The sequence below is a fragment of the Phyllostomus discolor genome, chromosome 10 (assembly GCF_004126475.2).
Source record: "Phyllostomus discolor isolate MPI-MPIP mPhyDis1 chromosome 10, mPhyDis1.pri.v3, whole genome shotgun sequence".
Lineage (NCBI taxonomy): Eukaryota > Metazoa > Chordata > Mammalia > Chiroptera > Phyllostomidae > Phyllostomus > Phyllostomus discolor.
This window is the reverse complement of record NC_040912.2, coordinates 15413002-15439743: the sequence shown is the minus strand read 5'-3', so window position 1 is coordinate 15439743 and position 26742 is coordinate 15413002. Positions and strand designations below refer to the sequence as shown.

Sequence of the window (26742 nt, the reverse complement as noted above, 5' to 3'; positions counted from 1 at the left end):
CAGGGAGAAAGTGGTGTATTGGTTGGTTTAAGGAAGAAAAACGCTAGGCCACTGTGACCGCAGGCCCAGGGAGAGCCGTCCTTTGGCCTCCCCTGCTCTCCTGCCTTACAAAGGGGACTTCATGTCAACCCAGGGAGAGCTCAGAGCGTAGGTTCAGCCCTTTAGTCTCGTACCCACTGACTCTGGATGAAACCAGGGAAAATTCCCCTAATCACAGGGGACGCAGCTAAAGAGGCGGTAGGTCCATCCCAGTGAGAAACTGTGATGCTTCTGTGTTGTGAGGCGGAGCTGCTGATTAAGAGCCCCCGGCCTGTGGTCCACGCAGAGGGGCAGCAGGGAGGGGGTGGGGTGCGGCCGAGGACAAGCCCTGCTGGGAGCTGCACTGCGTCCTCCGAGTGACTGCAGCCCTGGGTCAGAAGGATGCTGACAGCCCAGGGGCCGGCAGCCGTTGTCCTCCCCGTGCTATTAACACGTTCATGACAGTGTTGACGCCAACACAAGGATTTGCGGGCTCTGTGCCCACGTCTTGGTCCAGATCCACCAGCAGACGGTTAGGGAGTCTTTGCTCTCTCCCAGCATCGTGGAAGGCAAGCGGGGATTCAAAAGATCTGGCTGTTTGTGTCCCCTTCGGTGCCTGCGCACCGCCCACTTCCTTCAAACCACTGCCCCGTGGTCCACGTGGTGCCAAGTGTCTTGTGTGACAACTGAGAGAACAAAGAGAAAGAGAAGTTAAGAAACTTGCTGTCGGTGGAGCAGCAACGTGGGTGCAAACCTCCTGGTGTGTGTCCCATGTCAATCGCCGCCATCATCATCACTATCATTGGCATCTTCCACAGGAGTTTTTAGTGCGGGGCCCACTAGGCACCAGGCCTCACACTAAGCACTTCACATGCATCGTCTCGTGTTATTTCTCACACGACCCTGCGAGGTAGCGGGCATACTAACCCCCATTTTGGGAGGTGCAGGAACAACAGTTAAGGTCAAGGTGAGACCTTCGCCAGGTCTTTCAGCACTCCAGTGCCAGAGCCTGACTTGAATCCGGTGTTCTGGCCGCACAGCTGAAGCTGTTAACCCTGCTCCTCACCCCCAAGGCGGCTGGGCAGGAGGCCAGGCAAGGCGGGATGGCTCCCTCAAGTGTAACATGTGGGACCTGCTGTAGGAATTCAGACAGGGATAAGCGGGTTCAGTTGGGGTCACTGGGGGTGGGGGGGCGGCGTGTGGGAGTGGATGAGCCCTGCTGCGGCAGTAGGAAAGGGGTCCCGGGCACAGCATGGGGAGGGGGCAGAGAAGAGATGGGCCAGCCGGGCCTGAGTGCCGGGTGCAGGCAGGGAGCCTGGGAGAGGGCAAGGCAGGAGCTGGGAAGGCAGTGACGTTCACCCTCACTGGGCACGCTCCTTAGCCTCCGGGAGCAGGCCCTGCCGTGCGGACTCCAGGGCCTTTGTTCGGCTGTTCACTGCCGGCCTGCGTCCCGGGTAGGACTGCGGAGTCAGCAGCGGGCACAGGACAGGGAAGGGGTGGGGCGCTCCTTCCGGCTTCCGCCCTCGCCTCTTCCCTTCCAGCTGCGGCCCCGCCCAGGTCAGTGGAGTACAAAGGGGTGAGAACAGTCCTTACATCCCCCTGCAGCCAAGTCGCTCCCTTAAACAAAAGAAACATTAGCTCTTGCATCTCGGGTCTGCACCAGCTTTCCTCCTAGCCGGAGGCCACAGGGACCTCCAGCCTCCTGGCACAGTCCTCACCTGTGGCCCGAATACTGGCTGGTTGCAGGTCGGTTTGCCCGCCTCTGGTGGGGAGTTCGTTTACCTGGCAGGTGATTCTGGTGACCTGGGCTCCTTGGGTTCGGGTCCCCCGCCCCAACTCTCCGTGTATCCTTATCAGTCTGGCTTCAGGGTTTAACACCTTGCAAGCAGCAAATATGCCTCACATACACTTATTTATTTAGCAAGCGTTTGGTGCATGTTATTTTCATTAGTAAGCATCAGTTAATCTTCACATGTAGAGTATCAGTTTGAAGAGGGGACCACCTTATACGTGGTACCTGCCCGATCTCTTTGGCCCCGAACAGGTGAGTAGAGGCTGAAATGTGAAGACCTCGTATGCAGCTGAGGTTTATTTAATTCTATAGCCTGGGGGGCACTATGGAAGGAACCTGAGCTGGGAAAAACACCATCAGATTTGCATTTTAGGGAAAAGGAACACCTCTGAGAGCAGTCTGGAGATTACACGAGGGAAATGTAGAGGGAGGGAGAGGAGGCAGAAGGTTACTGCAGTGACCGAAGGAAGGGACAGCAGGGTCTGCACTCACGCAGGGGTGGGGGCGGGGGACACCGAAGGGGCAGCTGGTGCAGAACTTGGGGACCAGGGCTGGGGGCTGGGGAGTGACCACAGTTCCCCTGGCCCAGCTTTGGGGTGGGGGGTGGGGCGCTGGCATTGCCACCACGTGAGGGGACTGTCCCAGAGAAAGGGCCTTCGAGTGCTGGGCCGCCGGAGCCCCGCCCGAGCACCGCCAGAGCACCGCCGAGGCCGCAGAATTTGGGCGGGATCTTGCTGCTGCCTCAAGTTCCCACGGGGCCCGACTGACGCTGAGACTTCAAGCTCTCGGCAGCTTTTTTTTTTTTTTTTTTTTTTTTGTCACAACTCAAGAGCTAGTCTACTGCAGGGGTTTTTCTCAGAATGCGATTGTTTTCACTCAAGGGCTGCTAGAAATCACAGACTCTAATCACGCACGGACAACTCGGGGACCTCCAACAGTCTGTGAGCAGGAAAGGGGCCTAAGGAGAGGGGGTTCGGTACCACCGCTTCCCAGGTGCCGCCGCTGGCCCAGGAGGCTCCACGCTGGGACTGCCTGGGGGTCTTCCCGGGGGGGGGGGGGGGAGAAAAGTCCAGTCAGCACAGCTTGGTCTCCCCTCACCCCTCTGCCCCCACTTCCCTGTAGGAAGCCAGGGAATGTTGGATATTGGAGGGGGGCACTCCACTATGGGGTGGGGTGCTTGTTTCTTCTGAGATCAGCACCGTGCTGTGGTCTTAGCAGAAAATAAACGGGGAGGTGGTGTGGTTAGGCAGCGGGGAAGGGCTTGGAATAGTCTCCACACTCCCCCTGGAGGGCAAAGCCCGTGCAAGGAGGATGGGGAAGCTCCATGGCCTCCAGGCTGGAGAGAAGTGTAGCCTCCAGAGGGGTACACCTGTGTGTGGTGAGGACTGAAATGATCTCATGGCAGAAAGGCCCTGAAAGCCCACACGGGGGACCCTGGTCCCGCCCCTGGACAGCTGCCCCCAGCCTGAGGGAAGGGAGCATAATTAGGAGGCCGGCAGGGCAAGGCAGAGGCCTAGCTGCTCCTGGGCAAGCACCAAGTCACCATCGAAAAGCAGAATCGAGAGCTGCGACTTTACCAGCGCTGTGTGTGGCTATGGCAGGGGTTTTGGTGCGTGTCCCCAAGAGTCCGGTGGACATGGGCTACAGGATGCAGGAGCCCTGTAGTAAGGACCCCAAGCATCTGAAGGGTTTGTCTGCCCGGATCGTGAGGTGTGCCCAGGGGGATGGATGCCTCTCTGGCAGGTAAGAGAGAATCTTGCCAGTACCAGGAATATTGGACTCAAGATTAGTGCGCCTGAAGTTCTAGTAGGAACCTCTTTTGTTTAAAGCCGTGAGTGGCAGGCACTGCTGGATCCTGAAGACCTGGAAGAAGAACCTGACCAGACAGGGAGCCCTCGGCCTCTGAGAGAGGATTTTGTACATGTACCAAGGCCAGGACCAGCAAGCACACTTCAGGGTTTGCAAATTTGAACAAGAACCAGCTGCTGAGTTGGCAGGAGCCCTCATCCTGCCAGCACTGGCGATCCCAGTGAAGGCAGGCCCTGGTATCCTAGGCAACGGGAACATCCCTCCCTCCCCGTTCCCCTCTGACGTGCAGCCAGCCGAGGGCTTCCGCACTCTCCCTCCCAGGCCTGCACGCCCCGGATTCTCACTCAGGTTACCCATCCCTCACAAGCTGGAGGCCCAGGTGCACGGAGACGCCTTTACCTGCAGCACTGCGGGCCTCGCAGCAGGTGACTCAGCTGGGTGCAGGCTGCTTCCCAAAGCTCTGGGTCACAAGCCACGTGGGTCTCTTCTTCCTTTTCACTGCACAGAGTGAGGCGTTAGGCTACTCCTGGGTTCAGCGTGGTGAGACAGGGAGCCCCTGCAGGGAGGGCCCGCCACACGCCAAGCCTGACCTCAGTGGGCAGTGTGCGTTGTCCTTCCATGGGGAGGGGCGGAGGCCTTTGAAGGACAGCCTACTACCTGGACCATTCACACACCTGGATGTCCCATGGTCCCGGAGCATGTGGCTACCCCCTGTCATGGCCTCCTGCCCACGGGCCTCGTGTGTCAGGGCCGCTGCTCCAGGCCAGGCCATCAACACCAGCGCTTAAGAGTTGCCCTTGGTATTTGGTCCTACTCCAGGGGCGTGAGGTGAGGACGAGTTTGAGTCCCCCAAATCCCAGGATATGAGAACACGGATGCGCTTTCCAATACAGGTGTTTGGTGCTGCAATGACTCAGCGGCAGCCGAAGGGATCCGGTGGCCCCTGGGCTGCCTGAGACCCCCTCGCCTGCCTGCAGCTCTCTCGGCGAGCGTGCGGTTTCTGAGTTTCAGACCACTGAGCTCTGCAGCCCCCACACCCACCGCAGACGAAATAACAAGCTATGAGGCATGAATAGTATCTTTAACATGATCTTGTATTTGGAAAAAGCAGTTTAAAAAAAAACACTTGAAAATACAAGGAAAGGTAACCATGACTTATATAAGTTTTCACCTTATATTGCTTGGCCTTTTGTACATATAAATTATTGCTCACTAGCTTCGATAAATACACAGCACAGTCCTATGTACAGAAGCGGAAAGCATGACGTCTGAGAAAGAAAATACTGTTAATGGCGATTCTGGTAATTCAACCGACGTTTCATATTCACCAGCTCTGGTAATGGTGGCAAACTACGGAATGCAGTCCCTGAGAAGTTAGGTAGACACCCTGACCGCGAGCTTGCTCTCTTCCACCGGTCACCGCGCGCTGACGAGGTCACGGCGGTCCTCCTCGGTGACCCGTGGAAAGGCAGGAGCCCCTGCTGCAGTCATCGATGCCGTCCCAGGATTCCCTAACAGTGTCATGTGAGTACAATAAATAGGTTATGCAAATAAATAGTACTCTGCTAGAAAACGTTTCGTATATACAGCTCTGCTTTTTACAGTAGTATATTTTCATCTAACTTTTTGGCAATTTTTAAAAACTTCCCTCCCCCACCCCCACTAGTTTTCAGCACAACGGCCTGCTTGTCAATGGGCAGGCTGAAATTTTAAGGACGTGTTGGAAGCATTGAGAAGAAACTGCATGTGGACAGCCGCAGGGCACCTGACCGCCCCGTCGTAATGTCTGTGCCTAGTTCCCGAGAAGCTTGGATTGGTTGTGCCATTCAGGGTCACTAAGTCTGGGACTCGTGTACAGGATGCTATAACAAGGCAGCGGGGGGAGGGGCAGGGGCAGCAGGGCAAGCCAGCTCTGGGGGTCCCAAGTTGCCATCACCGGGTCTCCTGTAACTGTGTCTCCCGCTAGGAGGTGGGGAGGCCTTATAGGGCCACACCTTTTCCTGCCAACTGGGGGGGGGTGTTGCTGTACACCGCCCCCACCCCGGACTTGCCTGTGGATGGGGGTCTGGGAAAATGAATGTATTCTAAATATAATTAAGGATCCCAGAATCGAATGAATGCAGTCCATAATATTTACCACGACAACCATTTGGCAACTGTGCAGATGATAACAAAGAATGAGTTTGAAACACTATAGTCTTCGGAGCATCCGTCAGTAGGTACGGGAAAAAATACATTCGGGAAGGTTGTGGTTTGGTCTACAAGAACCTGCCTGGCGCTAACTTCTAGGCAGGGCTGGCCCGCTGGGATGCCGACAGACCTCAGACCCGCAGGACGGTCAAAAGCTGTGCTGCAGCGGAAAGAGCCACGCAGACGCAGCCACGCGCCCCTCTCCGGCGAAGGCAGCAAGTTACAGATGTCCAGAGGGAATGGAGATTTCATGAGGTCACGAAAACCTCAGCTGAAAAGCAGCGTGGATGTCCTGCAGTCCGACCTTCTAGCTGGAACACCACCTCCTCCTCAGGGGCCGAGACAAACCCTGAGAGAGGGAACACAGCCTTTCCCTGTTGACAGGGAATCGCCAAGTCCTGCGTCGGCCCGGCCAATGGTGGTTGGGCAGCTCGGCTCTGTTAGGAAGAGCTTCGCGCTGAGTGATCCTGGCCCCCACGATTCTGCCCTGAATTCTTTAATTCCAGATTTACATCTGCTCAGAGCTTCTCAAATTTCTGAGAGCTGCTGCCTAGGAAATCTCCGGAGACAGCTGTTAAATTTTAGAAAGAGCCAGAGATTCTGGCATTCGGAAGATGGGCATGGCAAAGTAAATCTAAAGGAAACAAAATCCTCCCTTCCCTTGTCTGCCCCGAGAGCCACCGGGCCACGGGGAGGACATGGTGGACAGGCGCCCACCCTGCCTGCCCTGCTGTTTCCACCCGTGCCGGGAGGCAGGCTCTGCTGGCACCTGCGGGCTGGGTCCAACCTTGATGCACATGGGGATCCTTTGGCGGCATGCACTGGTGAGGTGAGCTCTAACCAGCAGGTGCCATGCTGACAGAGTTCTCTACTAGAGCAACTGAAACAGTTTTAGTTGGAGCGATGTAGGCTTCCCGTGAATCAAATTTAAATTGCAAAACATGGAGACAACGTCCAAAGGACCTTGTGTGGTTTGACGGGGCCAACGCTATGCCCCAACGTAGAGAACAGACCAGATCACCCGTGCGCGTGGTGAGTGCACGCCATCCTTAGACACGGCCAGAGCTTCTCCCGTGTCTGCTCAGCGAGGAGAGAAGTCCGTCTCCCCGGTTCCAAGGCTCTGGTCTCCTCCACTGGGTCGGATTCCATTCCCCACAGCCTGGAGCATCCCTCTAAGTGGGCCAGCCCTGGACGGCGCCTTTCCACAGAATGCTGTTAGCTTTTCAGGACTGGCGTTTTACATGCTGGGAGGGACTGAACCTGTTTGAAAGTCCCACCAAAATAAATCTTCTCCCTGTGGCTGCTTCCATCAACCTACTGAGCACAGGGAGGTTCCTGAGCCCGGGCAGCGGCACGGCCATCAAGGCATCAGGAAGCATCGGGCACAGCGCAGGAATGAGGTGCTGATGAGACACAAGGAGCAGTTCTGCGCAGGCTCCTCAGAGAAGAACGGGCGGGAGCAGGGAGAAGTGTGCACCAGGGTTCGCACATGTGCTCTAGCGACGTGACGAGCGTCTCGCCGGCAGGGGTGGACTTCGTGAGTCCTTTGCCAGAGGAGCCCTACTCTATAAAAATGGGCATAGAAAAAGACTTAAAAGGCTGAAAACATGGAAGAATTACAGGAAATCTGCTCTCCTGGTTGGAAGGTGAACAATGCATGGGACTTGTGAGAGTCCCCCATGTATCAGGCATCTGGATATCTCGGGGCTCTTTCCATTCTCTGGAAGACGGGCTAGCGCCGCTATCTCACGGCTTCGCTCTTCTCTGGGGGCTGCCGAGTGCTCTGCATGCGCCGCCCCACTCACCCTCCCAGGACGGGCTGTGATCACTGTGCAGGGTGTGCCAGGCACCTGCGGGGGCGGGCAGAACACGAGGGCATCGCCAGGCACCAGAGCGCAGACCTCTGTGACTCTGTCACCTCGACCACCAGCGACGGAGCGCCCAGGATGTGTCAGGCACTGTGCTCTTCCCAAAACCCCCTTGTTCCCAACAGGAGACAAGAGCCTGCTCGCACGTGTAAAGAAAACCCCCAGAAATTAAACAATGAGTCAATTTCCCTAAAGATTCCTATTTTTTCCGTATTGGCTAAGAGACTCAGCCTGAATTGCCCGTGGCTGCAGACGAGTGGTGCCGACACAAATTTCACCGGTGAGCCAGCACCTGCAAGCCACTGTGGGGGCAAAGAAGCGTGTGCCTGGCATTGCCCTTTCGGAAGTCAGAGCACGGCTGCCCGCCGCTGGTCCTCACTGACTTCCTGGACACGAGTGGCCCTTGGCGACGTCACAGTTTGTATTGACAGAGACCACACCTTCTCCCTGGAAATCTGGTGATGCCATCACTTCAGACAAGCTCCTTCCTGGCTCCCGCACACTCTCACTGTGAAGTGTCTGGTCACGGGACTCCAAGACGTGCTCCCTCGTCTTGGTGGCGGTGCGTCTCAGACTGAACATCGGGCAGCACCAACAATGTCGGCGTGAGAAACCAGACTTCTCCATCCCAAGGGAGCTCTGACTCCCGTCTTCTCGTTCCGAGGGCAGCGAGGAGAGGCCTCTCCCCTCCTCTGGTGGCCGAGGTCACTTCCCGAGCACGCTTTGGTCGGCTCTCCTGTGTACTTATGTGATGCACTGATAAAACTCAGCAACTTCGCTTGCCGCAGGCAAGGGGCGTGCTGGGCATCGACCTTGCCACGGCTCAAAGTGCTGCAGTCGCTGGGGGAGGGGAGGCGCAGCGGAGGGGCGGGCGCGGGGCTCACACCCGAGGCTCCATCCGGTGCGAGAGCTCGAACAGGGCCTGCTGGCTGTCGATGACGTACAGGTGGTTCACGTAGGATCTCAACTCCTGGTGCTCTTTCGGAGACATGTCACCTCCTGAGTTTTGGAGGAAGAGAAAAGGCGGTCAGTCTTGTGAGGGGGGCAGTGCCGTTCCTCAATACCAGTAAAACCCCACAGTGACGCTTTGACGACACCCACCAGGCAGACGCTCACTAGTCAGAATCTCAGGAGAGAAGATGTCTCTGTGCTCACGGTGGGGGGGTTGGTTTTCAGGGTAGACAAGGTTCCTCCGGTCAGGGAATTAGGCTGGCAAGGTGTCTGTTTTACCAGCATTTACACAGTGTGTACTATGTGGCACTACACAGCACTGAGTGACTGTTCCTATCTCCCTCTCAGAGTGGAAACAGCACAGACACACACACACACAGACACACACACACACACACACAAGTGGCAGCGAGGGGCGGGGCCGAGTCCACAGTCTGAGGTCCTGGGTCCCAACAGCTGCCGTTTACATGGCCTTCACTGACTGGCTCTTCGTCTCAGTCTGGGGTGCTAAGCTGGTGAGCGTGCAGACACATAAATTCTTTTTTTCTTTTAAATCTTATTTAAGATTGTGTATAATCCTTTGGTGTCCTTATTTTTTGGGGGAAAAAAAACCCATTAAGGAACCGATTGAACAAACAGGTATCACAAAACTGAACCGAAGGTGAGGCTAACAGGCAAAGCCAGCTCTGTAAGCACAGGGAAGGGCTAATGTCTACCCGGTGAAAGACAAGGCGGGGGGCGGGGCTTCCACACCCTAACCCAGGCCCTTAAAAACTCGAAGGGCCGTGAGAGGCTTTGGTGCACTATGAACACAGGAGTTCCTGCTGGTGACAGCTCTGATAAAGAGCCAGCGATAAGGTAGCCTGAAAAAGGTGGTAAGTGAACTTCCCATACTGAAAGACAAACAAAATCCACACCCACCCCCCAGTACCCCAGGCACTGGGAGACCAGCTAACTGCCCCGGGGAGAGACAACCCCATGTGAGCAGGGGCCGTCATGGGCTCCTGCTTCTCCTGCTTCGGGGAGTTTCAGGCAGGAGGAGCAGGGGCCAGAGGCTGGGCAGTTTAAGGCAGCAGTTTTTTCTCTGGGTGAAAATATGTGTTTTTCCTCCCCTATGACAATGCGTTGGGTTAATGTAAGGCCTCTAGGTCATGGGTGGCTTATATTTCTTAGGTTTAAGAGAAACAAGACTTCCTGGTTTCAAAAAGTGAAAGCATCAAAAGTTAAAATTTTTACCATCCCGCTTGTTTGAAAATGATCACAAAGCTGTGTCATTCCAGGCCCTTTTTCTGGAAGACGCTGAGAGGCTGCTTTGGGTTTATCAAACACGAGGCTACGAAGGTAATCATGCTGTTAAGTTTTGACCTTAAAAAAACAGTTGATAGAATGAGCGGTTCCAACCAGGACAAGTGACATACGTGTGCATTTTATCATCTATAAGGGGGCTTGGTTAACCTGATCTTTGTTATCCCAGATTCTGACCCTGGTTTGCTGTGCCCATAGAAACTGTCAAAATGAGCTCAGGCACCTCAGCCCCATACACGATGTTTAAAGGTACAGAAATACACAAACAGGCCTCAGAGTTGCCTAAGTTTCTCCTTTGCTTTGTGCTAAGGAGACTTACTCTCTGGTGATGAGACAGATGTTCAGACAAGGTCAAGGCCAGCTGCATCAGAATAACCTTCCTGCCCACACATGCAGCACACAGGGTGGGCAAAAGTCAGTTTACAGTTGTGAGTACGCAAAACACAGGTTATTCTTGTATCGCTATTTATTAATTACTGTACTAGTTTCCATACGAATAGCTGTAAACTGACTCTTGCACCACTCTGTATATAGAGTGCCTTCATAGATGAGTCTTTAGTCTTGGAATGAGCTGAGTGCCCGTAAATACGTGGGAAGCAGAGGAGGACGGAAGAAAGATGAACGCATCGGCAACATCGCGCGGGCACACTGCAGTGAACCTGCGTGGCTGTGTCATTATCACTGTTCCTATTACAGCAGCACTGTGCTCGTGCACACAGTGGAGAATTATACCTGCACATATCAAGTGGTATTAAGTGATATGAACACTTAGAAAATTAGGTCCTGCATTTACAATCCTCCCTCTGGAAGAGAAATGTCATAATTCATACCGACATTCCGCTGCTTGGCCAGGGGGCCATCCTACCAGCCAAGACCACTCCAGACGGAAAAGAGTCTCACGCACGCGCACCTACCCTCAGGAAGCTCGGCTCGGTTTCACAGCGAGGACATAATGCTCAATGAAGGAAGTTTGATTTACTGGACGCCTCTGAATGATTTATAAGAACTGAACTCAACTTTCTGTCTGCTTGGGGGTTTGCTGCCCTCTCTATCTATAAAACCTGCTCAGGGCGAGGGACAGGGTGCGGACGGGGAAGTCGGGCAGACTCGGCCCAATGCACGGCGGCCTGAGGGGCCCTCTGAGCGTCCTCTGCCCTGTGCCGCGGGGTTAATGAGCTCTGCCCACCGACCCGGGAGGCAGGGCCCCACAGCCCACGTGAGAGCTCTGAGAACACCATGAGGGCGAGTTCCTTCCTTCCTGCAAAGCTTTAACACGATTTCAACAAATGTAAACTGTGCCTGAGGTTTAGAAAAGAACAAACATTCCTACTTACACTGGTCTCAGTGGGGAGTCTACAAGAGCGCTCAGAAAAACACGTTTCCAGTGAAAGGCAGTCCCAGACAGGAAGTTTTTGTTGGAGAGGAGGAAAGGCTCTGGAAGGCTGCATTTACAAACCATGTTCCTATTCCAGGAAGGCTCCGAGCAAGGAGGTTAGCGACGGGGTCGCCCCTGATAAACCCACTGGTAATTCTGCACCAGTGGGCAGGCAAACAAGACTTGCTGGCTGGGGCGGGGTGGGAGCCTCAGGCGGTCCAACACTGGGGCGTCCAGCCCGCGGCCTGTGACGGCATGCGGCCCAGGGTGGCTGTGAATGTGGCCCGACACAAAATCGTAACATTAAAACATTATGCGAATTTTCCGTGATTACGTGCCACAATGTATTTAATGTGTGGCCCAAGACAATTCTTCCTCTAGTGTGGCGCAGAGACGCCAAAAGGCTGGGCCCCCCCCTGCAACTTGCTGCCATGTCTTGTCCCCCTCTGCATTGCAAACGTGTGGTGATGAAGCAAAGAGAACGCGGTGTGTGCATATCACATGCACATTATACCTTACAGTGCATTTCAGTCTATCACCACCAAGTACTCGCCACAGGGCCACAGTCTGCGCCACTGGCCAGCACACATGCACGGCATGCCGGCTTCAATCACTCACCGAACTGGCTGGTCCTGCAGTGTCTCAGGGTTCGGACGGTGTCGGCAATCATGTGCTGGAAGGCAGAGCAGGAAAGGACAGGTCACTGGGAGGGCCCTTCAGGGTGCCACCGAAGGAGCATGCCTGCCAGGGCCAGCGGGCATGCACACCCTCGGGTGCACTCTGGAGCTGGACTCAGCTGTAACTGGCGACCCTGAGTTGTGTGACAGAAGCGCACTGACTCCGGGTCTGCGGAAACAGCGGCTCCCAAGCCCGGTTACGTGATTCTAACGGAGCCGTGGGAAAACCAACTCTAAGGAAATGCAGCGCTCACACCCCCTGCCCACCTGTGCTAATTTGCCTAGGGGTTTCACTGCAGGGGGCGGTGCCCCGCCTCTCTTCCAGGGGCCCTTCCTGAGCCCTCTCTTCTGAACTTGAGAGGTGTCATCCTCAACATTGTCACTCTTCTTTGTCCAGTATACATGGGCTTTGTGTTGTCTTATTTGTTGTGTGACTTTCCCTGTGGACCCGGTGCTGGGGGCTTTGCGCACCCAGCGTCCACCGTCAGTCATGCACATGACCCACGCGCACACCTGCTGAAGGGAGGAAGGGGTGTTTGCGGAATCGAAGGTTCACGTATCTCGAATGGTGGCAGGAGGCGAGACAGTCAGGAGAGGCGAACATTTTCTAAAACCCCCATATCTTCACAAAGACTGTTTTCTGTTTATAATCTGCATTCTCTCCTACACGCTTCAGTATTTGACTTCGATGTCTTTCTTTGAGGTTCTCACTGGTCTCCAGGCAAAAAGACCTTCTCAAACGCGCAGCTGCCTTTGGCGAGGCTCCTCCACCCCCACCCGTGCGCCTGCAGCGGCCCCCGCGGCCCCTCCGTCCGCAGGCAGTTTCCCACGACGAAGCAGATGCAGCCTGCAGGTACGACCGTGTCCCCCTGCGTCCCTCCCATCAAGGGCCCAGAGCGGTCTCCAGACACTGCCGCCATCGCGTTCTGCCTCCTCCGGAAGATCCACAGCGACTCCCTGCTTGGTTTCGTATCAAAACCCAAACGCCATCCCATTGTTCGAGAATCAATGTTGTTCGTCAGCTGGCCCCCAACCCTCCCCACGCGGCTCCTCGCCCTCCAGGCCTCGCGCACATACACCCCGAACGCGGGCCCGCCCCTACACAGCAAAGCCTCCACGAGCTATTGTTAAAATGAAATTAAACAATTTTTTTTTACTTAAAATCCAGCAGAACTCCAGAAACTGTATTTGAACATGACCTACTTACTAAACTGTTCGCACAGCTGTCTTCCTACTCGACGGTGGAACATTCAATAGGACGGTGATTACAGCAGTGGCTCTCGTGGCCTTTGTCAAGGAAACGAGAGCTGACTCATGTCTGCGAGCGCATTGTTGAGTTTCCTTTCTCCCCAGGGCACCGCTCTTCCCCAGGACAGTCCCCTCGCTGTGCCACGCACTGGCGTCACCCTGATTTCTATCGGGTGCCACCGGCTGAGCTGCCCGCAAGGCTCAGCCCCGAGTGCTGCGCGGAAACCCGAGTCGGGTCCGCATCTGGAGGTGTTCTGAGAGAGGACGCGCTCAGGTAGAAGATGATGCTCGAGCGATGAGGGATAACGAGAGGACAAGGAGGGAGCGCTTGTTTCTTCATCGCTGCGCAGCGTGAGACTGAAACGCAAGGAGGGGCTGGGGCCGCGCAGGGGACAATGGAAATCTTATTAGAGCCGACGAGTGCCCCTGGGTCTTCCTGCGCCTGACTTCTGTGTCGGCCTGTATCAGCCAGATAAAGATAACGCGCTGCATTATCTGCTGGCCGGCCTGAGCTAATATCCATCACGGGGAACGGGCTCCTCACAAGTTAATTCAGTTACATCCTATTGGTTCATTATTGTGAAAGATGATCCTCTTTTAGCTTAAGTGAAACCCTGTCCTGTGCGGGGAAATGCGCCTTGAAATACTGCCTCTCCTAGGAAATTCAGGTTCAGGTTCATTCCCCGGCATCCAAGTACAACGCAGGGCTTACAGTGCAGGGCTATGTACAATATGAAACAGATGCTTGCCCTTCTACAAAATTCTAACCTGCCCTGGCTGGCGTAGCTCAGTGGATTGAGCGCGGGCTGGGAACCAAAGTGTCCCAGGTTCGATTCCCAGCCAGGGTACATGCCTGGGTTGCAGGCCATAACCCCCAGCAACTGCACATTGCTGTTTCTTTCTCTCTCTCTCTCTCCTCCTCTCTCCCTTCCCTCTCTAAAAATAAAATAAATAAATAAAAATTCTAACCTCAGCCTGTCTATTCTGTGAGAGGAGGGGTCAGCGTGAGGTGTGCTGTGTCTTACAGGTCATCTGCTGTGGGCCAGGAACCCGCTGTCCTGCGGGGCCTCACAGATAACTGTATCGATCTTCTGCCTTTTAACTAAAAGTTCTCTTCAAGAATTTAAAATTAAAAACATAATATTACTTAGATGTGCCATGCTATTTCCTTAAACTCTCTTCAGGAATTAAGGGTACAGATAATTAGTGGCCCTGGTAGAAGCACTATGTGTTAGATTTTGTTTTAGGCCCAGGGGTCAGCTTGGGGTCCGAGCAAGGCCCTCGATGACGTCTGCTGGCTTTCAACACCGTCCCCCGGACTGCTGGGGCAAGCAGGGCAAGGCCAGTGGCGCTGGCCAGAAACACAGAGGGGAGGGTGTGGGATCTTCCCATCGCTCTCTCTCCCCTTTGTGCCATTACTGCATTGTTCTCGGGCTCTGGTAGCACTTATCTGAGGGGAAATGACAAAACGAACTTAACCAAGCCACCGGTTCCCTTTGGGAGAAGGTCAGCCACCAGGCTGCCGAGAACAATGGGTACGCGTCAGCTCAGACAGCTCAACTGTGGTCCCGAGTTCCCTCGCTGAGTCAGCCAGAAGGAACGGAACCAGACCGCTCGGGGAATTCCACTGGGTGGGACACAGCTCAGCCGCCGTTTTCACGCAGGCTCTCCGAAGTGTACATGGTGTTCCTACCCAGGTGGACTGGCCAGGACTTGGAGGAAGCATTGGCAAAAGGCTTCACATTCCTGCTGTCATTTCATCAACACCAACCCCTGGAGCTTAATCTGCCTGGAAACCAGAATGTAGGGGCCACAGCCTTCACGTGCAAACAGGTGTCCCGTGCACTTGAGAACGTGACACAGAGACACAGGACAAACCTGCAGAGAACCGGCACCAGAAACCTCGGGGCTCTGATTCCAAAGCACTCCGTGCAGAGAGAGGATTGAAACACTATAGATACCTCCACTTTAAAAACAACCAGTCGTGAAGAGATCGACTTCAAGGGAGTAAATGGACCTACGGCAAGACAGGCTAAGGCATCTGCCTCCCAGGCCCCGGGTTTCGGGCTGGGCAGCGACCCTGGGCTGCCTCTGCCCGGGCGGGGCCAGGGGGAGCAGGGGCAGCAGGGCACTCTCACCTCTCGCGGCCTCCTTGCAGCTGCCTGCCCCAGGCTCACAGGGAACCAGGGCCAGTTCCTGAAAGAGTGCTCACGAATCCATCACCATTACTGAAAAGGTCACTCAAAGGCCAGGATCTGTGGACAGGGGTCGCTGGTATCATTTTTAATGATGAAGGACAATCTAATCTATGACTAAAGTTCATCTGTCAGACGAATCCATCCTTCTTGTCGGCCGGGTCCCTTTGGATCACTCCTACTGTATTCTTGTTCAGTTCTGACAGACAGCTGCCCTTCTGCCCTCGCAGTGGGCTGGTCAGAAAGGGCGGCAGGGGCCTCTGCATGCCCTGGAAGTAAGAAAGGACTGCGGGGGACCCCTAACTCCTGAGCTGGGGGGCACTCAGCTCTTGTCTCCAGTCCACAGGCTGGTAAAGGGTGGCCCTCCCCTCACACGCAGACCCTACCCATTCCACCTTCACATCCCAGCTGGGAGTGTGGATGCACCTCCCAGAAAGACAGCTTCTTCTGGTGCCAAGAAGCAGTGCATGCTGGGGCAGAGACAGACGACTTCAGAGCAGAAAAGCCTGCCCTCACGAGTGTGAGCTGCCCCCAGCAGGTCCCTTACAGCTTTATTTTCTTCAGTAACATGAACTCAATTGCTGATGTTAATCTAATGAAGTTCCATTTTTCAAAACAAAGAGATTTTTATCATTGTTTCTCAAAACCCTGCTAGCACACTTATTTTTAATCGGAGTACATTTTATTGGCAATGTACAGCATGCAGCAAATAAGCGCCTGGAAGTCACCGGGCAGTCAATGAAGAAAGTGCTTCACCCGCCGGTTTCTTGGTGCCAAAAGGGAAAGCATACATTTAGAAAAGGAGAAATAACAAAATTTACCTACCAGCTTTTCGAAATTGACAAGATTATCCAAAAAGGTCTTATTTCCCTCGTGAATGAATGTTACATCTGAAAATTAAAAACAAAAAGATACACGTGCCATCAGAAATGGATCATGAGTCAGGGCCGAAGAGGTCTAGATGCAAGGTAACTTCCTAATTGTCTTCAACACTGTGAATTGTTCCATGAATTTGACAAGGCAACTTGACACTGAATCTGTACACTAGTCAGGGGGAAAGGGTACACTTCGTGTGTGTGTGGGGGGGGGAGAAAACACTGTAACATCAGTGTGAGTACGTATTCTGCACTTACCATGAAGTGTTTGACTTCAACCTGATCAGCATAAACGACCGCTGTTCTCCAACCCAACTGGTCCATTATGTTTTTAGGCCAGAACATTAAGCAGAAAAGAACTGAATCTCCAGAAATAGTAGGATTTAATATTTACATGTTTGGTTTTTTTTTAAAACAATTTCTGGCAAAGCACAGGGGACCTGCTTGATTTAAAATGTTCAGATTTAGATTTAGAAGTTTAAATTTAGATTTTGGGGTTCTTAAAGTCAGGGCCTGATTGTGCATCAGAAGTAAGGAAAGAGACGGGGTTGCAATCGGCATGGTTCCTGGCCCCATTCAACCGGTGGAAAGAAAACATCGCTGATGAGAAAACCTGAGGAAAGCAGGACGAGGGGTCATTGTCTGAGGACGGGAAAGTCACGTTTGGCCGGAGCCCCACTGCACGTACAGGGACAGGAGAAATTCAAACCCAGCTCTCCTTGTGGCTGCCAGGAGCCCAGGAGTGCCTCCCAACAGACAGGGGTCCAGGAAGCGGGTACGACCAAGGCAGCCGCTGCAGCTCTGGGAGTGGGCGACAGAAACACTCAGACCGGAGCAGCGCTGGCTGAGCGTTAGCGAATCGCCACAGACAAGAATTGAAGTGAGAAATATACCACAATTTAAAGAGCACGGAGGGCAAACCGAATGAAAATCGTTTTCAAAAATCTATTAAGATAACCTGATGTAAAAGTGGGAAATGAATAGCTTAAAATTCCCTTAAATGGAAAGGAGAAGCATTTGCATCTAATCAAGACTCTGATCCTGCTGGGTGCTGGGGGCACGTAAGTGCTCAGTGCTCCGACACCGGCCTGCCACACACCTCACCTGGGCTGCCCGCTGGGGACGGCACGGGCCGCGTGGTCACACGGCACCAACGCAACCCTGTCCTCAGGGTGGCCGGCACTGCTCCCAGCACCCACCGCAGGGTTTGCCTCTGCTTTTCGTTTGTTTCCTTTCTTTTCTTTTTCTTTGTTTTTGTTTTTTTTTTTTAAACTGGTGTGCTAGCAGGAAAACGGTTCACAATTACAGTCATTTGACAAACTCTCTGATTATTTTACTACCTTTCATGATTTCCCTTTCAGAAAAGCGCCGCAAGTTTGCATTGTGTGACGATAATTAGGAAAGAGTCGTCAACACAGGTCACTTTCACCTTTTCCGTGTCGCAAACAGAGCACCGTGTGACTCCATCTACGTTAAACTCTCCTCGCTCCCTGAGAATTCGGAGGACAAACGCCCTGCGTCCATCCGTCCATCTCCCCCAGTGATACGAGGTGTGTCATCCCCTTCCCAGGCACCGAGGATGACAGTGCGAGGCGATGAAAACAGTGGCAGCTGACCCTGGCTAACAGCGTCAGACACAATGTTAACTCACTGAATCCTCCCAGGAGACTTTTAGGTAGAGCCCCTGCGAGAAAGAATGTGAAGAAATGCTGGTCCACAGAACACGTGCAGGTGACCCAGGATCACAGACCGAAGGTCACGGCCGGGATTCAGACCCAGGGACCCGAGTCCTCAACCACCGTGTCTCTCCTTTCCTCACCAGCTGAAAGACTCGGGCTGTAAATTTCTTACAACCTGTCGCCCTCAACTTGCTGCATTTACAAGCCCAGCGGGTGCCCTGCAGCCATAAGTCTCCTCTTCCTGGGGGGTCTCACTGAACCTCAACTCTCAGACACTTGTCCAGGTCAGGAGGGAGAGGCTGGGAGGAGGGGGTTCCAGGGACTGACGGTTTGGGCGCTTGTAGAGGCAGGTGTGTGCAGAGAAAGGCGTGAGAGTGAGAGAGACACAAGTGGGAGGGTGGTTTGCACTCACACTCTGGCATCTCAGAGCCTGAGTCATGGGGTGTGAAGCCGCTCAGGCGTGGGAAAGGGGCTCCTGCCAGGCTCCTTTTTTTACCCGGAGACCCCCAGGTGCTCTCCGAACACTCCGCAGACTAGAGTGCCGGATGAAATGCCTCTGTTTGAACAGGGGGCACGTGAAAGGGAAGAAACATACAAGCACCCTGATATTCCTTTAATCTAAATACACCTCCCCTCAACAAAACTGCAACAACTGCCTCTGCTCTAAGACACACACAGCCCACGAGGACCTTGGTTTATCTTCAAAAACCCGCGGAGCCCTTGCTCTGTGGGGAGGAGTGACCATGACCAACCCCCACGTAATACAGACCCACCACTCCGCTGCTCTGGGCCTCTGGTCCAGCGGCATCCTCCCCTTGATATTTATTTAGGGTTTCCCCGCTTTAACAGGTTCCACACAGGAGTGGGGGGAAAGTGTATCAAAAGGCAAGAAATTAGGGCAGGAAACAGGGAAGCTGGCGGCTGAGAGGGCGCTCGGGACACGCTCAGCCCACACCCTGCAGACTGGCCGGGCACCGAGCGCCTCAGAACACGAGACTCGGGAGGCCCAGTGCCTCTGGGCACCGGGGAGCTCAGTCCGGCCCTTTTTCTCTCCCACCAGAAGGAACCCGAAGTAGGGAGTGGGGGGCAGGGGGCCATTTCCCTTAAAAAGCTGGTTTCTTTAAAGTATTTCACTGCAACTTTTAAGATCATTTTTTTTGCAGTTAAAAAAGACCTAAGAATTAATGTTGTTTACTTTCCCCCGAATGTCTTATCTGCGCATGATACATATAGATTTCAAAATTTCACCCTATTTTCCTTTGGACATTATTCCAGACAAAGTGGCAACTTTAAATATAATAGAGAGCTAATGATGTTTATGTTTACAGGGACACATAATTAAAGGAAAAAGTACGTGCTTGTTGAACTCGAGAAAGCGTCGAAAGACAAACAACGTGTTTCATTTGCCAGGGCGCACGAGTGAGTGTACATTCGGTAGACAGAAAGGGAAGTCCGGCGTGCCGCTGACAAAGAGGCCTGGCTGAACTCGGCAGAGCAGAAAATTGCCTCCACCCCAGGACATGAGTGAGAGACACTCGACTGCAGCGAGTGTTTTTTGGGGGGAAAAGCACTAACACGCAGCAGAGAGCTTCGCTCATGCCCAGTTACGTGCAAGGCACACTGTCCGCGAATTCCTCATCCCCTTAAAAACATTTGTTTCAAAACTTCTCATTCCTGAAGTCAACTCCCTTCTAAGACCTGTTCTCATATTTTATCTCCTATTTGTGTCTCAGTGAGTCTCTGTGTTACTTCCCACCGGCCACGCCCCTGTTCTCCGGCTGAAGGTGTTTGACTTTGCAATTAAAAATCGTAAGCCTAAATAAGCATCTTACAAGGAAATAAGTACGTAGAACCAAATGAACCTCTAAATTATTCTGACATCACCATCTCTCCCTTATTTCATCATTTGCATCCAGCAGAATCCCTTCAGTGTCCGTGAAGCCTCCCTGTGCCTCTCTGCTGTCCCGACACACTTCTGTCTCGGTTGTTTCTCAGGGATTCCCACTCCGCACTCCATGAGGACTAAACGACTAGTGCGCAGCGGCTCAGCCACCCTCCGAGCTCTGCTTGTTCCTGAGAGGAGCTGAAGAGGGGAACTCAGCTCTGCCGCCGGCTGGCGGGACCGGCAGTGTGGGGGTCACGGGGGTGAGGGGGGGCGGGCCAGCCAACCCGCAATCCAGCTCCCATGTCACTCATTGCCAGAATCACATTCACGGGGCCAGTCACGGAAACCTGACCTGGCTGAAGTGATGAGTCTCTGAAGAGCAGAGGCTATATAAAATCCTATTTCTATAAAATCCTGTGGAATCGAAATATGGCCAAGAAAAACGACCAAATCCCCATTCCCTGGAAAGCACACAGGCAGGAGCGCGAGCCAGACTGAAATGAACTCCCCCTTCGTGAATTCCCGCGGTCTGGAAGAGACCACTGAGGTCTCACTAGTTGCGTTAACTAACGTGTCTTGTATAAAGTGTCTGCTGCTCCGCGGAGAAGGTGGGGGCTGGCCCGGAGCGGCCACCTCGTTTCCCAGATGGCTTCCACTCCCGGGAAGTGGGAAGTCCGTTCTTGACCACAGGCCTTTCTCCCGAGCTGTGGCAGGCCGTGGGCTGCACGCAGCCCTGGAACTTGGGTGGCCCAGGGAGCACCCGACTGAGCACCAAGTGGGTTCTGTATGCCAGCCGATGCTGGGTTGGATTAAGTGGCTTATCAACTCACAGAAGATAAAACAGCACTTAGGAGCAGGGTGGAGTAAAAACGCAAAAGAGCCAAATTTTCTAAGTCGAGAGAAAATGCTTTGATGTCTGCTCAGGTACAACTCAGGATTTTAGGTGTCTCGGAAGTAACCAAGCATTTGAAAAACAGTCACAAGCAAACACAGTTAGGTCTGAATGTCAACATCGCTTTAAAGAAATAAACTGAGTCCTTTTTTTGGCCCCATATAGTTACAGCGATAAATTCCTGGAAGATGGAATTACATGTCATAAAAGATAAAAAATCATTACCTTTAAGCAGTAAGGGCATGAACGGGATTTTGGGTGGTTTCATCTTTTTGAACGCATCTCTGTAGGCTTTGTGATTCAGGGAAGGGTTCTGCCGAAGCAAGCAGATTGCAAAGAGAAAGAAAAATCAATGAGCTATAGAAAGACTTCTAAAGCCACTTTGCTATACAACTTGAACGTGGTTTAGCTACTGAGAGGTCCTCCCTAAGAATGAAGTAGATAAAGGTTTCCTAGGAAAATAAACTCCCTAAATTAGGGCAGGAAATCCAGGCATTGAATGAAAGCCGAGTCATTGGTTTACAATAATGGGAACTGACTGCAAAAGAGAGACACCTTTTGATTGCCCTATTATTTTCTTCAAATCGGTTTTTCAAGTACAGTTTCCTCTGCATAATTTCTATCATGAAGCAACCCCAATGTCTTGGGTTAGGTACTCTGCAAAAAAAAAAAAAAAAAAAAAAAGAAAGAAAGAAACCTGCTCTCACAATGCAGAGAAAACAAGAGAATGCTGTCTTGCTGTGTTCTGAAAAGAAACTACACATTTTGTATCTAAAGCTAATAAATGGTAAAACGGAGAGAAGGATAATGCACAAGACACTGATTGCATGTTAAACTGATATGAACTCTGCGGGCTTTGAAATGGACTATTCTTACAAATCTGCTTTTTCAAAATCACACCCAGAGGACCATTCCCACCACCTTTTGCCATGGGGAAGCGGCAGCATTAACCGAAGACTCGCTTCCCTTCCTAAGAAAATGCAAGGCTGCATCTTCACACACAGGAGCCCCGGTCTAAGCCACCTGCCCTGCGGCCGGGCGATGCCCACTGCTGGGGTCTGGGACGACATCAGACTCTAGCAACGAATTCGAAGAACCAGCCCCCTCCACCTCAAGTACTTACTGTCAAGCTTTCAAGTTCAGAGAAAAGTTTCTTAAACTTCCCAGGGATTTTCTAAAAACAAACACACAAAAAAGAAAAGGTCAAAGAAGTCCGCTCATCTGAGAGGCAACCGGGGAATGTTCATTACATGGTGCTACGGTGCCCCACACCCGCACACAGATCCATCCCTGGTCGGGTTCCACCCCACCACCCCTCCTGATTTTCATTCCCGGTGCAACGTGACATTCCTTGGGAAGGTGGCTGACAACGGCTTACAATACTTACAGTCAGCCACAGGACTGGAATCCAGCTGGTTGGACATTCCACACGCTGGTGATTTTTTAATAAAAACTTGGATTTCAGCCCATAACCTACCTTTGACGGATGCTCTCATCTTCTTAAATAGCCTTGCTGATTGGGAATAATAATGTCGGCTGACATTTTTTGTACAAATGATATAATTATGTTTCACAGCAGAGGGCTCAACTAGGGAAAGGCCATGAAAACCCTAAAGCACACAGCCGGCACTTTGACAGGGAGACACATTGCAGTATAAAGATCAACCACACCGACAGGTGGCGGGTGAAATAACTGGGGATACACCATCCTCCCAGACACACATCTGGGCCTGAAGAAGAAGAGCCTGGCATTTTCTGGCCAGCCTTTTACGTGGTTGAGTGAAAAGCTGGGCACCTTTCGTACGGGTGCAGTAAGAAGACGGTCTGAACTTGAACTCTGCCTCTGTCCCTTCCCAGCTGTGTGGTTTGTTGCGAGTCTCCCCGCTCTCTGACCGACACGGACACGGCCCATGAAAAGCCTGCTGCTCCTGGTTGGCGCTTAACGAATTCCAGCTATTAACACAAACACCTACATTCTGGAAGATATTTGTGGGACTTTCTGTTTCCAAACCACATCAAAGTAATTGAGGCAACCCCCACCCCCCAATAATTAGCCTTTTGAATTATTTAGGAACAGACTTCTCAATTTGGTCATTTTGAATTTGGACTCTGTTAACCACAGCACACAGGCCCTTTAATCTGTTTGGAAACTACTGTTATATAGACACAACCATATGCATGGAGGACAAATCACATGAGAACAGAGAAAATGTAGCCATCTGCAACTTGTTCCCATCGTTCCCCTGGGCAGCACACCTTCGTCCGTCGGACACGCCCCACAGATGGCCCGGGGGCGCCCACCACCGTGCCTTCCACCGGAGGATCTCCCTGACTCCCCGAGAGTGGACCTGTAAGTTGCCCACAGACCTACGCTGGGATCTAACGTGAGAAAAGAAATAGCTGGCCTCTCGGCCTTTCCCTCGCAGGAGCTGACACTGGGAACCATGAAGAGGCTGGAGCGGATGCGGATCAGAGCGGAGTCTAGGAAGGCTGGAGAGAGGCCGCGGAAGCGGAAGGGAGCCGCACGCAGGCCAGAGCCGGCAGGGAGAAGACGCGAGGGGAGAGGAGAAGGGGTGAGGCAGAGAGTGGAGGAAACGCACCCCATGGAGAGACGGGGCTGGGGCCCCGGGAGGGGCAGAGAGTTCCCCCCCCCCCGCCCCCCCCCCCGTGTCTGGCTAAAACCAGGGATGCCCCCATCTCAGTTCCTGCACATCTACCCCTCAAGTCCATGTCTGAGAACACGCCCTCACTCTTGTGGGCCCCTCAGCCTGAGAACCTACACAGCCTTCCTCACACACCACCAGCGGGGGCAGGGCCAGGGGTCCAGAGGCCTTCTTTCAGAAAATGAATGCAAAATTCCTTTACTGCCGCAGATTTTACAAAGATGGGCATCCCCCGTGGGAACACACTGCCGGGACCCTGTTCGGGGGAGGCCCACCAGCTTGACTCGCGAGACTCCCAGCCAGCAGACCTCCAGTCCCGGGACCCCACACAGGGGAGCATGGGGAGGGTCCCCAGGGAACCAGGGCCACACTGTCACCAGCGCAGAGCAAAGGAAAGCTGACTCTGGCTGGGAGCTTCTTACAGCTCTCACCTCTGTCATACACGTCACACAGCCACTGTGAAGACCACCTGATCACAACGGTCCCTGCCAGCACGACACATTATTTTTTAAAAACATTTTTTCTAGTAGTATGCATTTAAACCGTTTAGGTCAATCTATGCATTGTAAACAAAGGCTTCTTGCTGGACCTGGTTCCGTTCAGTTTTATCCGTCCCCCCTCCTCCCTCCCTCCTCTTCCTCCCCCTCCGTGAAGACGTGAAGGGCTCACCTCCCAGGTCTGCGACAGCCGGCTGACAGAGGCGGTGTTGAGACCCATCACGATGGCAAAGAATGAGTTCAGGTTTCTCTGGGCTTTGCAGCTGCAGCAAGAAAGAAGGCAGAAGGCACTCTGAGGCAACGTCCTTACTCCAGATGCTCACAAAAGATGCCCCTGAAAATACTGCCCTAGGCCACAGAGGTCAGCCTCAGCGGCAGGGCTGGACTCTGCTCCACAGCCCCACACCCCGGAGAGAGAGCGCCCGTGGCAGGGGTGGGGTCCCTTCAGCCGTCTCTAACAGATGTGAGCCTGGTCCAAATGCTGGGGTGCATCCTTACCTGTCGGAGGTCTATGTTCTTGATACCCTCTGACACTTCACAAACTCCCTCCTTCTTAAAAATCTATGCTGGATGCATTTACAGTTTCAGCTAAAAGCTCTTAAATTCATCTTGGTATACTCCATGCTCTCGTTATACTGGCTCTCTAGCCCTGCCCCTTTGTCAGTGAGCTGTTTTGTGGCAGACAAGCCCCCCTCACCTCATGGGTCTAAGCTGCCCATCCCATTATATTTATACACATTTCCTTTGCTATGAGCAAAATTGCTACTATATTATGCACTTATGTAAACTATGGCACATATCACAGGGATCCTGCCCCACGTTTCTCATCTAAAGGGAAAAGGAAATAAAACGCAAAACAAGGTCATGTGGCGCTCCATCCACTCTGCAAGGTTTTCTGCTGCACATGCTGTCAAGCCCTTGACCTAAGTGGTCACAATTCCACCAGTGTACAAAGCCTGCTGAGGGCGTGTGCCATAGCAGAGGGAGCCTGTACTTCTGGGTTAGTGTCTGTGAGTTCTAGACACTGCTTTATCTGGGACTCAGTAGGAAAGAACTTCTGTGAGGAGAGTCTTTAAAATGAAGAGATTACCCTAACTTGGTCATTAAACATGAAAAATATGGAAGTGCTTAGCAGTGAGCTGGGTGCAGAAATAACACCTAGTGCGCGTTAATTCAGCTTCCCCCAGGTGCCACCTGTCCCCTGATACCTCCACCAGTGTCTCCGATGGACTTGGGGAGCAGTGTATACAGTAACTTTGTATCTTGTTCTTTCAGTTATACACTGTATTAAATTATGCATTGCATATAGCAAGCCATTCACATGGCGTTTACTAGAATTGAAACCAAGACTTTTAAGGGGAAATGGTTTTATGATTATTCATTATAAAAAGGTTTATTCTTCTTTTCATTTAGCATCATTTATCTCTGTGGAACGTAAGATATCATCCTCATCTTTTTTATCTTTTAGCCACTCCCCCCTACCCACCTAAATAATTTTTCTGGTCCAGATCTCTTTTTCATTCATACTTAAAGAAAAGCACATATAACTAACACCTGAATCTGTAAAAAGGAATTAACATAGACGCGATTTCTCTAGAAGGCAAATGGAGACGGCACAAAATATTTGGATGCCATTCCAGTCTGGAATCCTCCGTTCCCAAGGTTCATTCATTCCGTGATAAGAACAGACTGTCTGACACTACACGTTCCAGTGCAGCACACACTCCTTTGTCTGTGCGAGGGAATAAAATCCACCCGATCCACAGAGGCGGGGGGAGGGCATGGGGAGAGGAAGGGAAACATGAATATGCAAATAGGATGCCTTAGGCAGGAAAAACACTTCGTGATCACGGAAATGATTATTTTCCCTTGGTTACTCCTACTCCTGTGATTACAAAAAATTTAACTTTGTGTCCCTATTGGCATTCCGGTCCACGGGCTAGGCTTAGAGACCAGCACCGTAAATAATTCAAGATCATGAGGCCGCCTGGAGAAGATGTGAGTAGACTCCATTTCCCTGAGGACAGGTAGAATCTTACCCTGGGAACAGAGCTGTGTGGTGTCATTTTACTCCTTGGGACATCGGTATCCCATTTATCCAAGTGACTGTCATTTATAAGGACGTGTTGAATCCAAAAGAGCCTCTGCTTTAGGTATTTCACAGACTAATATGAAACACATTGGCCAAATTAAAAAAAAAAAAAAAGAGTCCAGGGTTTAGGCTCATCTGTCCCTCCCTCCAGTCCAGCCGCACGGAACAAGTCAGGGACGTCCACTGTCTCTCGTCTACGTGAACAAAACAACCCCGCTTAGGGGTTCCAGTTTGGTCTTCGTGCAACTTCCACACCGGCCTTCCCGGGGAACCACTCCGATCATCAGTTTCCTGCACAAAAACTGCCAGTGAATGCCCAGTGCCTCCCCAGGGCAGTCTCCACTCTTCAGTCTGAAATCCGAGATCCTTTCCCATTTATTTGGTCCCATTGTTCTTTGCAGATGCATCTCCCACGACTTCCGCAGCAACACCCTCCCCTGGGGTCAAACTGGATGCGGGTCCTTCCCCAGACCACACATTCTCTGTGTCTCTCCCCCGGTGACTTTGACCTCTTTTGACCTGATACCTGTCAAATTCTACCCAGGAAGCCAAAATCATCCCAGAGGCTACTTCTTTCACAGTTGTTCTCCAAACCCTCCCTTCCTCCTCCTTGTTGGTAAGTGAGCTTCCCCTCCTCCAGTGCAGAGTCCCCAGGGTGGGGTCCCCAGGGTGGGGACTCTGCACTGTAGAAACACAGTCCCTTCTGCCAGCCAGCAGACCGCAAACTCCTT

The 26742-nt window shown here is 52.6% G+C and overlaps 1 protein-coding gene across 1 annotated transcript in view; it reads right to left on the bottom strand.

Moving 5' to 3' along the window:
* Nucleotides 1-4695: 4695 nt before the first annotated feature.
* Nucleotides 4696-26742, bottom strand: part of RAPGEF5 (Rap guanine nucleotide exchange factor 5) — a 221849-nt gene continuing 199802 nt past the window's right edge. The window contains exons 21-26 of the mRNA XM_028526158.2: nt 24092-24182; nt 21883-21933; nt 20985-21072; nt 16254-16318; nt 11927-11981; nt 4696-8676 (exon numbers count right to left, since the gene is read on the bottom strand). Of these exons, the coding sequence (XP_028381959.2) occupies nt 8558-8676; nt 11927-11981; nt 16254-16318; nt 20985-21072; nt 21883-21933; nt 24092-24182 (469 nt within the window). The 3' untranslated portion in view covers nt 4696-8557. The remainder of the gene's footprint in view (nt 8677-11926; nt 11982-16253; nt 16319-20984; nt 21073-21882; nt 21934-24091; nt 24183-26742) is intronic.